The sequence below is a fragment of the Dasypus novemcinctus genome, chromosome 5, assembly GCF_030445035.2.
Source record: "Dasypus novemcinctus isolate mDasNov1 chromosome 5, mDasNov1.1.hap2, whole genome shotgun sequence".
Classification (NCBI taxonomy): domain Eukaryota; kingdom Metazoa; phylum Chordata; class Mammalia; order Cingulata; family Dasypodidae; genus Dasypus; species Dasypus novemcinctus.
The window spans coordinates 82,977,040-82,988,383 of NC_080677.1; the positions used below are offsets into that span (position 1 = coordinate 82,977,040).

The window sequence follows — 11,344 nt, forward strand, 5'->3', positions numbered from 1 at the left end:
CCAGTGCCCATGCGGTGATCCAGTGCCTGTGCAAGTGAGCACGCAGCAAGATGATGACACAACAAAAGAGAGACAAGGGGAGAGTCAAGATGAAGTGCAGCAGAAACCAGGAACTGAAGTGGCACAATTGTCAGGGAACCTCTCTCCACATCAGGAGTCTCCAGAATTGAATCCCAGTGAATTGTAGAGGAGGAAAAACAAGAAGATAACACACCAAAAACAAAAGGGTGGGAGGAGGGGAAGGGGGAAAAATAAATCAATCTTTTTTTTTAAAAAAGTATTACAATGCTACAGTAATCAAAACAGCGTGACACTGGCAAAAAGATACAGATCAATAGTTCAGAAAAACATCAATGGCCAACTGATTTTTTGAAAGGGTGCCAAGTCCACTCACTTGGGAAAGAATAGTCTCTTCAACAAATAGTGCTAATAAAACTGGATACCCATATGCAAAAGAATGGAAGTGAACCCTTACCTCATAGCCTACACAAAAATTGACGCAATATCGATCAATGATTAAGTGTAAAAGCTAAAACTAAAATTCTTAGAAGAAAACCTAAGTCAATATCTTCAGGATGTTGTATTAGGTAATGGATTCTTAAATTTTGCAAAAGAAAAAGTAGATAAATCATAACTATGTACTTTTGTGCAAAGGACATTATAAAATGAAAAGGTAACAGTGAAACAACCCACTTGAATAATGGGCAAAATACTTGAGTAGACATTTCCCTAAAGAAGATATACAAATTGCTGTAAGCATGTGAAAATATACTCAACATTAGCCATTAGAGAAATGCAAATCAAACCACAATGAGATACCACCTCATACTCAGTAAAATGGCAATAATTAAATCAAATCAAAACAAAATTGAAAATAAGTGCTGGTGAAGATGCAGGTTAACAGGACTCTTAGTACATGTTGGGACTGTAAACTAGTACAGCTGCTTTGGAAAACAGTTTGGTGGTTCCTTAAAAGTAAAACACAACTACCATATGACCCACGTTTAGGTATATACTCAGTCCCACTTCTAGATATATGCTCAATTAGAAGACTCAGATATTTGAAGAAATGAAAGGGTACCATCTAAATCTTTAGTAATGTAGGGTTTGTAGAAGCTTGATATCAGGAATTTGGTGGAAAAGGGCAGATTTATCAAGATTTAGGAAGGAAAGGCAAGATTGTAATATGCAAAAGGCAGGAGAGAAGAGCTCTTGGAGTGGGATGGGATTCTTCTGAGAAACATGGTTTAAATAGTAGCTGTATAAATGGAAATTATTTTAAGGTATTTTGTTGATGTAATAAAATTTCATAATCATGTAAAATGCTCTGTCAGAAGATGACTTGTGAGAGTTAATACCGAAGGACTGCATGAAAATAAAAAGCACAGTGGAAAAGGAAAGCTCTTTAATATTGTAGCAATGAACTTTTCTCATTATTTTGTTTTCTTCCCCAACACAGAGGGATATGTATCCTAAAAGCTACAGTAACTTCCTGAAAAAACCTTTACTAGTACAGAACTATAAACTGAAATTAAATCATAAAAGTTTTGACACCCTCCTTCCCAAATTCAAAATGGTCTTCATAGATAAACATTTACCTAAACAGGGAAGCAGATTTGGCTCAACTGATAAGAGGGTCAGCCTACCATATGGGAGGTCCAGGTTTCAAAACCAGGGCCTCCTCACCTGGGCGGCGAGCTGGCCTGTGCGCAGTGTTGATGTGCGCAAGGAGTGCTGTGCCACGCAGGGGTGTCCCCTGTAGAGGGGAGTCCTATGCGCGAGGAGTGCACCCTGAAAGGAGAGCCACCCTGTGCGAAAAAAGCGCAGCTTGCCCAAGAGTGATGCTGCACACATGGAGAGCTGATGCAGTAAGATGATGCAACAAAGAGAGATTCCCAGTACCGCTGACAATGCGAGCAAGGACAGACAACACGCAGCAAATGGACACAGAGAGCAGACAACGGTTGGGGGGGAGGGGAAGGGGAGAAAATTAATAAAAAAAAATAAATCTTAAAAAAAAAAAATTTACCTACATAAATTTAGAAATTAAAAGAGTGATTCAGTAATTCTTTGGCTTGTAACTGAAAATTTGGATGGTATGTAATTCTCTCTGCCAAATATTCTACAATCTAATAGCAAGTAGTTAACTCAAAATCAGTCTGGAAGAGGAGAGAATTGATTCCCAAATGAACTCAAAGCTTTTCCCTAACCTGCTTTTAATGTTTTTGAATGGCCATGTAACTACTATATGCCATACAGATCTTAACTGAAATAAAGTACAAAAATACAAGCTAAATATGCTTGTTTTGAGACATTATTTCATTACTACATCCTATTAATATTCTTTTAAACTCTATGTTTGGATCTGAGGGCCTTAGGTCATGCTCACTGGACACTTGCACGTCCACTCCTAGTCCTTTTCACCTGTCTCTAAAGACTTATTTTAAAACAAGTCATTTGAGGTGTTTCGGATGAATAATGAACCATGTTTGTTAGATTCATGTCTCTGATTCCAAGGAAGGTAATAAGGTCAGAAGTTCCTTTATCAACATAGCTGTGAAAGTACAAAGATATACTTACCTTCTTAACATCCTCTGCACTTTGTTTCACAGTATATACTACATTTTCAATATATTCTGCCTCTCCAGAGTTTTGGGCGGCCTTCCGTTTAAGTTCTTCAACATTCCTCTCTAGTTCATTGATGCGCTGAGAGGCGTTGAACAAGGTTTCCTCAGAAGCTGCAGTTTCAGACTCAATCTAATATTGAAGTATAATGTCAATCACTAAACAAGTCACAAATTTAAAATAGTAGGAAGTACTATGCATACAAGTCTGGAGATATATTTAAGACTACTGTTACTCTAGACTGACTGAAAAAAGTAATTATTAAATACATTTTAATTTCAAGAAAGCTTATATGAAGTGCCAATCTCTAAATAGCCTTTGTTACATCCCATATAGTCACTTTATTCTTTTGGTACTTCTGATGATCTAGGCAAAAATTCATGTAAATTTATACCTTACTGACAGCGAGAACCACCCAGGCAGCTTGATATATTGAGAAGGCATTTTAAGGACACCTACAAACTTTGGCTGAAGAATGTTCACAGATGTGAGATGAGGGATTTCCACATAACCTTCCAAATTATTATGAGTGGGAACATACGATTTTTAACTTCCAGTCACTTTTTTTTTTTTCTTTTCAGTGTTTCCTATCAACTCTAAATGTTAAACTCTAGTAGTGGAGGTTATGGCACTTCAGAAACTACCTGGAAAATTAAAAGATAATTTGAATGTTTTCATATAATTACTGAAGACAGATCAGGAATGCTCTTTTAAACTGAGTAAGGGGAGGAAGCGGATGCGGCTCAACCCCTTGGGCGCCCACCTACCGGGAGGTCCCGGATTTGGGTCCCAGTGCCTCCTAAAAGAAGATGAGCAGACACTGCCTTCTGCTGCAATGAGCTAGACTCATCACAACAAGCAGAGGCCACAAGCCAGCAGCCCACGCAGCCCACAGGGCTATGTGGCTCATGTGGTTGGGCACTCCCCTGCTGTGGGAGGTCCCAGTGCCTCCTGAAGAAGGTGAGCAGACAAAGGGAAGAACCCTTGGCGGGGAGGCGGGGGAGGGTGGTGGTGGTGGTGGATACATAAAAATACAGTAAATAAAATAACTGAATTAGTTACTACAGGATTTTAGGATGACATATGGGCAGGAAAGTTACAGCTCAAAGTACAAATACTCAATTATTTAGGGAAAAAGTAATTTCATCTGGGCAATTGGCTTCACATTTGATCTCAAGAGTAGAATCAGTAAACATTGACTTTTAAAAGCCAAAGTAAGCAGTTTGGTCCATGACCAAAGAACCAATTTCATTGAGTACTTAACTCTTCTTCAAAATGATCTTCAGAATGGGTATAGGCCATAAAAATTAACTTTGAATAACAGTACTGTCATAATGAAACTAATGGGCCAGTATAGATTATGCTAAACTATGCAATTATTTCAAATCAAATGATTCTTGACTCCAAAAAGTTGCCCCATTAACTTTTAAGTATTCTTAGACAATAGTTATAATTCAGAGGATAAGCTTTATAGTTGTTTTATTTTTAAATGATTGAACAATTTCTGACAGGCTTTCATCAGCATTGCTTAATTAGAGGTTCTTTCTTTGCTTCTTATTGGCACTAATCTAAACACTTCCTGTGCCTTGCCCCAGGTCCCTGAAAATCAAAACCACATCAACTTGCATTATTAGGCCAAATATCTCCTGTAATTTGGTTAATATTTTCAAATTGGCTTTCAAAACGTAATTTTTAAAAAGCAAAATAGGTAAAAGTTACTAAAATATTAGCACATGGAGAAATTTGAAAAATCTAGAGCTAGGAAGAAAAAAAATAAGGGGTTAGAACATATGGTTTGGTGGGAAAAATTTTTTCTAAACTTGAACAAGTAGCCCTTAGGTCTAAAGGTCTTATATATAAAATTTAAGAAGGAAAAGTGGCTAAAGAGCTATCAGGCTTCATTTCACTTAGAGCAGAATAGGGGAAGACAAGTTTGAAATATAAGGAGCTGTCACTCTTCTCAGGCTCACAGCACTGAGGACTGGGAGCATCTAATTTCAAACTGTACTCTAAAAATACAAGTAAGGATTGGATGAGTCACCAATTCTCTTCATTTTTTTTTTTTTAACAAGAATTTTCCTAAAATTGTATAGAAAAAGTTTATAGAACTGGATTTTGAACATGAAAAAAATGAGAAAGAATTATGTTTGAGTTATTTCTCTTAAGATACAAGGATTTTCAGAACAAAGCACTAAATCCATATGAAAGCTTATTTTCTTAGTGTGTGCTTTTAACTTAATATCTGGCAGTTTCTAAGAATATTATGCTCATAAAAATCATTGCTTTCTGTGCATTCTGAGCAAAACAGATTTTTAAGCTCTAAAATACCAATTAGGTACCTCTAGAATTGTGCACTGGAAACAGGTAGACATATGGACCGTCAATTCTTTCTGGTGGTTTTTAAAACTAGTTTTTGTGAATGATCACTTCATAAATCTTGAGACACTGGTCTTAACTATGTAGGTTGCTTTTCGACTGCTAACAGTGGGACAGTTTTCTAAAATTGGATTTTGAAATAAAATACTGACTGGAGATGTGATTTTCTGGACAGGAATCAATGTATGTGTCTTAACTCTTCTTAGGCTTCTTGTACAAGAGAAAATGAAAAGGGATTTAATATGTTCCAGTGTCGTCCTTTTTATCCCCTTGAAAACATGTTTTGACTCACCTTTAATATCCATTCCAATGGTGTAAACTAAAGGAATTCTTTAGTGTTCAGTTGTAAGAAATTTTGTTCAGAGATAACTATTCAAATGCATGTACTGTTCTGATAAATGAGTGTATGTGGGTGTTTTCTCCTACCAATAATGATAATATTTTACCGAAGTTAGTAGGTTCTGGGTTCCTTGGATGTCTTCATCTGCTTGTTTAATTGCTTTCTCTGCTGCAATCTGGGCCTTTTCTGCTTCTTCGAGAGCTTCCTTCACCATGTCTGCAGTGACTTTAACATCAGTTGCACTTTTGCTAAAAGAATAAGACAATAAATTATGTGAATGTGAAAAGAAACCTCTCAGTATTTAGAATGTGTCTTTTAAGGAACATTCCTCCTGAAATGACCCAGAGGGAATCATAAAGGTGTCTCTCAAAAATTTCATTGGTTAAAGAAATACACTTTGATATTCATGCTAGATACTCAAAATGAGCCCCCTAAATGCCACAATATCTTCAGATACCTGGCTCTTTTAGCTTCTTCTAATAACATCTCAGCTCTGGCAACATCAGCAGCACTTTGCTGTAGAATAACCTCTACTTGAGAGAGGCTTTCAACTCGTTCACGAATATCTTCTGTCAAGTTCTGTAACTGCTGTGGGGTGCTAGGCATTTCCATTTTCAACACTTCATTAGCAACTGCTTCAATGCTGTCCAAATCAGCACCATCCTCTGTGAAAGGCAAAATGCCCCCATAAGGAGATGAAAATCATAGATGGATTCACTCATTCAACTGCTTACTGGTCATCAACTATATGAACAGCACTGTGAGGTCACACCAAGAAATATGCACTTTCTGTTTAAGAATTTATAATCTAATCGGGCAGGGAAATGAGACCTGTGCATATGGAAAAGTAACTGCAGACAATGCATATCACCAAAATTTATTGTAGCCTGGAGTACTGAGGGAAGACTTCATGGAGGATGAGGGAACTATCAGGTTTTGAGGTCAAAGCAGGATTTGAAAGAGGGACATTTTTGGATGGAGAGACAGTATGGGCAGAGCATAGCTGAATGACTGGTTTAGACAGTGTGGAAAACTATAGAGGCCAGGGTAAAAAGCTAGGACTTAATCTTAAAAGGCAATGGAAATTTTTAATTGAGGTTGGAAAAATAGTTAAGAAACCATTGTAAATGCAGATATAAAGACTTGAAATTCCTTATAAATTATCTAGATTCAGGAAATTACAGAAAGGGAGAAAATTCAGTCAAAGATATGGAAGAACTAGGATAGTGTATTGTCAAAGAAGCCAAGGAATTTCAAATGTCAAGTATGAAAGGGGGTAAAAAAAAAAAAAAATGAAGAGGTTCAAATACATCAGATCCCTCTTTTAACTGTCAAATAACAAAAACATGGACCCCAAGGAATTTATCACAGAAACAATGTTATTGAATAACAGCCACCACAGTTTATTTCATAAAATATCCATAGCATATATAGTTGACACCTTACTCATTAGCTATTCCCTCTTTTTTCTTGCTAACAGAATTGTGATTTTGTTCAGGCATCTACTTCTATGATAGGGTAAAAATCAACTAAGAGTTAAATCCTGATTCGTTTGCCAATTAGAGTAATTCCATTCCAATTGCCAGTGACATTTATGAATAGGCATGTGACTCATTTCTAGCCAATAAGATTTATGGGGATGACTGATGACTTCTGGGGAAGGTTTTAAAAAGGCACTCTCCCTCCCTTAGATACTCTTGTGTCTTTACGTAAAGTCTGGAATTTCGGTGGTAACCTTAAAACCATGAGGAATCAGCATGAGAACAAAGATGATATACTTATGATGGCAGAACAAAAAGATGAGAAGTCTGTGGACCCCCGAACGCTGGGGTGATCTTACTACTGGATTTCTTGTTGTATGAGATAACATCCTTTTGATTAAGTCAATTTCAATTGAGCATTTTCTGTAATTTGCAGCAAACTCATCCTTACTTCAACAATCAGCAACACCTGATCTGGATCACAAATTCCAGAGATTTTCTTTTTTCTACTGGACATTAAGGTACAGAGCTGTTTAGCCATAGTATAATATTCTCTAAGTAATGGGACTACAAAGTTTTCGGGGCAATGACAAAATAAACCTTAATTCTTTGAGCTAAGGTTCTAACAACATTTATAATCTAACAAATCCTAATTCAGTTCTCACAGTGAATGTCTGACTTCTTGATTTGCTGCTTGGGCATCCAATCAGGTGTGTCTGTATCTGCATTACATTGGAGAAGATTACTTACATATGCATATACAAGCAGTTTAAGAAAGGGAAACATTTCTTTTTTAAAGATTTATTTAATTTATTTCTCTCCCTTTCCCCCTTCTACCCCCATTGTCTGCTCTCTGTCAATTTGCTGTATGTTCTTCTGTGTCCGCTTGCATCCTTGTCAGGAGGCACCAGGAATCTGTGTCTCTTTTTGTTGCATCATCTAGCTGCGTCAGAAATCTGTGTGTGCAGTGCCACTCCTGGGTGGGCTGCGCTTACTGTAAGGGACGGCTTTCCTTGTGGGGCACACTCCTTGCATGTGGGGTATCCCTATGCAGGGGGCACCCGAGTGGCACGGCACTCCTTGCGCGTGGTAGCACTGCACGTGGGCCAGCTCACCACACAGGCCAGGAGGCCCTGGGTATTGAACCCTCGACCTCCTATTTGGTAGGAGGATGCTCTATCAGTTGAGCCACATCTGTTTCCCTGGAAACATTTCTTAAAATGGAAATTTTATGTATTCAGACATGTTACTTATTCCCTATCAGAAATGATTTTATCTAAAATATAGACTTTAATAATAACCTTTCAGACAGAATCTTCTACAGCAGAGTTTTTGTATTCAAAGAATAGGAATAGGGAGGTGGACTTGGCCCAGTGGTTAGGGCATCCGTCTACCACACAGTAGGTCCACGGTTCAAACCCCGGGCCTCCTTGACCCGTGTGGAGCTGGCCCATGCGCAGTGCTGATGCACACAAGGAGTGCCGTGCCACACAGGGGTGTCCCCCATGTAGGGGAGCCCCACGTGCAAGGAGTGTGCCCCATAAGGAGAGCCATCCAATGTGAAAGAAATTTCAGCCTACCCAGGAATGGCCAAACACACAAGGAGAGCTGACACAGCAAGATAACGCAACAAAAAGAAACACAGATTCTTGTGCCGCTGACAACAACAGAGGCCGACAAAAAGAACGTGCAGCAAATGGACAGGGAGAACAGACAACTGGAGCGGGAGGGGGGGGGGAAGGGGAGAGAAATAAATAAATCTTTTAAAAAAAAACAAAAAAACAAAGAAAGGAATAAATGTCTAAAAGTAAATGAAAATTTCCTTACGGGTCAAAAAATTTCTGATTTGCTTGATTAGATTTCTCAGATCTTCATTGCTTTTGTCCACTTTTTCCTTGGTAGCATTTGTTTTCAACAGAACATCTTGAGCATTCTGTTTTGCCTCATCTGCCCTCAGTTTTGCTTCGGAGACCTAAATATGAGGAATAAATTACCCATGGAATAATTTCAGCCTTTCCAAAGCAGACCAAAATATTAGAAAACGCCCAGAAAATCATATGAAAAACTGAGCATTTGCAATCATGCCTTTGGAAACAAATTTCTCCCATTCAAAAGTATTATATTCCTATACAGACCAAAAGTATCCAGTTTACAGATTCCATATAGGTTAGTCTAGCATAGAAAACTTCTAGCTTTTTTTTTTTCTTTTAATACCTCCAAAACATTTATTGGTCTATCAACTATTTTCTAGTCTTTTTCATAGGTACCAACATAAAAACTTCAGCATTTGTACTTTAGAAGAATAAATGCTTAACTGCTTAGCAGAGAATTTTTCTAGGTACAGCTAGATGTATTCATAACCCTCGATCCATGGTAATACATGGTTATCTCAAATTATCATTAGTCTAAGATTTAAGCTTCCTACTCTAAAGCACTATTCCCTTGGGAGTAAGGAAAAAAGCAAACGTTTTATCTATGAAAAAAATTCTCCCCATCTCTTCCCTGACTTCACAAAAATATAAACTTTAATGCTGGGGAATGAAATTCCCTTTTCCTTTTAATCAACATTTAGAATTGCTTTCTCCCTTTCAGATCCTCTCATCTACAACTGAAAGCAAACAGCAGGCTGTCCACTGAATTACCATCTTGGAGAGTTGTTCCACTTCAGCCAGGGCACTCAGGACATCTTGGTCAAAATCCATGGCTTTTTGCCAGGCACTGTGTGCAACAGTGACCAGACCTCCACAGCCAGGCCCCCCGCACCTCTTCTGTCCTTCGTCATTTCTGCAGTTTGGGCCGCCACATTCTGTCTCTGAGCAAGAGGCCCCTGGAGGCGTTCCACAGGTCTGTAATGAGCCAAGGGGCAGGCACAAAGGTTCAGATCATGAGTCTGTTGCAGCACAACAGCTGTGCAGGACCTGGGTGGCCCCAGAGAACACGTAGGTGGTCCTCAGCAAGGGTGCTTGAAAACAGTGTTCAGGAGGCAGGATGGAGAGACAAGCAAAGAGTTTAGGAATAAGCTAACCTATTTATGACTAAGGGAGCAATGAAAGTTTACAACCCTTCAACAATACCTTCCTGCCCTAATGAATTAAAATATCATATGGGCTCTGCTATATAATATTAACTGCTGTATCAAGTTGAATTCTGCCAGTGTGGGAGCCTAAGAATGCCTCCCTTTCTTCTAACCAGTTGGATTAGAAAAATAAGTATTGAGAACCTTCTTTGACCCAGCATATCAAACGTTCTGATAAATGAGGGGACATTATCTATCCTTTAGTTATTTCTCATCTAGACAGGAAGACAGGCTCTCATAAAATGGCCAAGAATAGGTCAGATGCAGTAGGAATAAAGGAGAGCAGACAGATGGGGTTGGAGTATTTGGGGAAGGATTTGCAGGCTGGTGGGAAGTGGGAGAACATTCCAGGAAGACAGAAAATGGTACAAAGGTGGATGTAACTCTTGCAAAGACCTCTTCCTACCGCCACTCTCACCCTTTTTTATCTACCAGAATTATCTTAAAGTACAGTCATGGTATACAAATGTAAATTCAGAATTGATAAGTGAACTATATCATTTAAAGGCTGAACAGGAAGAAAATTGTATTTAGAACTGTCCTTTTATGGAAAATGCCCATACTGAAAAGAAGCAAAGGGTTTACTGCAGTGAAAAGCAGTTAACAGAATACTCCCAATCAAGGAAAACAACAGCTTTTAAGAAGGAAAAAACAATTTTTTTGAATAGCTATCATCAACTCTATAATTTGAAGATCTGTATAAGTTCATTATCTCAAAGAAAGTAACAGTCCTTCAGATATCTGGTTCCTAGCATTCATAGTACTTAAAAAGCTTCAGAAAATAAAGTTTCTCCTCTGTGTTGCAGGAGAAACAGGAGGACATTGGTTTTAAGAAGAGTATAAGGCCTCCCTTAGGGGTACTTTTTAAAACAATCTGACAGCACACTAGATCTGTTTTGTTTCAACAGACAGGGGTTTGGGAAGAAAACAGCATGTTCTAGCTAACTATACACAAATAAACAGGACTGAAGGTACCTGATAAACACAAAGGGACAAAAAATCTATCTCTACACAACAAAATGGCAAAATGGAGTCTCTAAGGGGAGAATTCGTAGGATAATTAACAACTATAACATAAGAGAACTGAAGAAGCTGACTACTCCTAGGTGGAAAAAAGAAGCACTGGAAAGGGCACACATTCATGTGGCAGAGGTACCCCACCCCACCTGCCATTCATTCACAAGATGCCTTCTGTTGAAAAGCAAAAATCAGCTAGCATGCTTAGCTGCCTCTCATTTTAGTTTGCAGAGGTTTTGTTTGTGATTACTGATTTTCATTAGGATTTGTGAGGAGGGAATCAGTACTGAAAGGAAAGAATTGAGACCTGGCACTTCCTGTCCAACAATTTTACCTACTGTTAGGTATAATTTAGACATTACTCCGGGCCTCTATTTTCCTTTCTATTAAATGGTGACAGGAGCTCTTACTCCCCATTTCTACCAGATG

At 38.4% G+C, this 11,344-nt stretch overlaps 1 protein-coding gene across 1 annotated transcript in view; it reads right to left on the reverse strand.

Moving 5' to 3' along the window:
* Nucleotides 1–11,344, reverse strand: part of LAMB1 (laminin subunit beta 1) — a 74,652-nt gene that overhangs the window by 3,595 nt on the left and 59,713 nt on the right. Inside the window, exons 28-32 of the mRNA XM_058297162.1 lie at nt 9,465–9,668; nt 8,650–8,794; nt 5,799–6,006; nt 5,448–5,589; nt 2,581–2,757 (exon numbers count right to left, since the gene is read on the reverse strand). Of these exons, the coding sequence (XP_058153145.1) occupies nt 2,581–2,757; nt 5,448–5,589; nt 5,799–6,006; nt 8,650–8,794; nt 9,465–9,668 (876 nt within the window). The remainder of the gene's footprint in view (nt 1–2,580; nt 2,758–5,447; nt 5,590–5,798; nt 6,007–8,649; nt 8,795–9,464; nt 9,669–11,344) is intronic.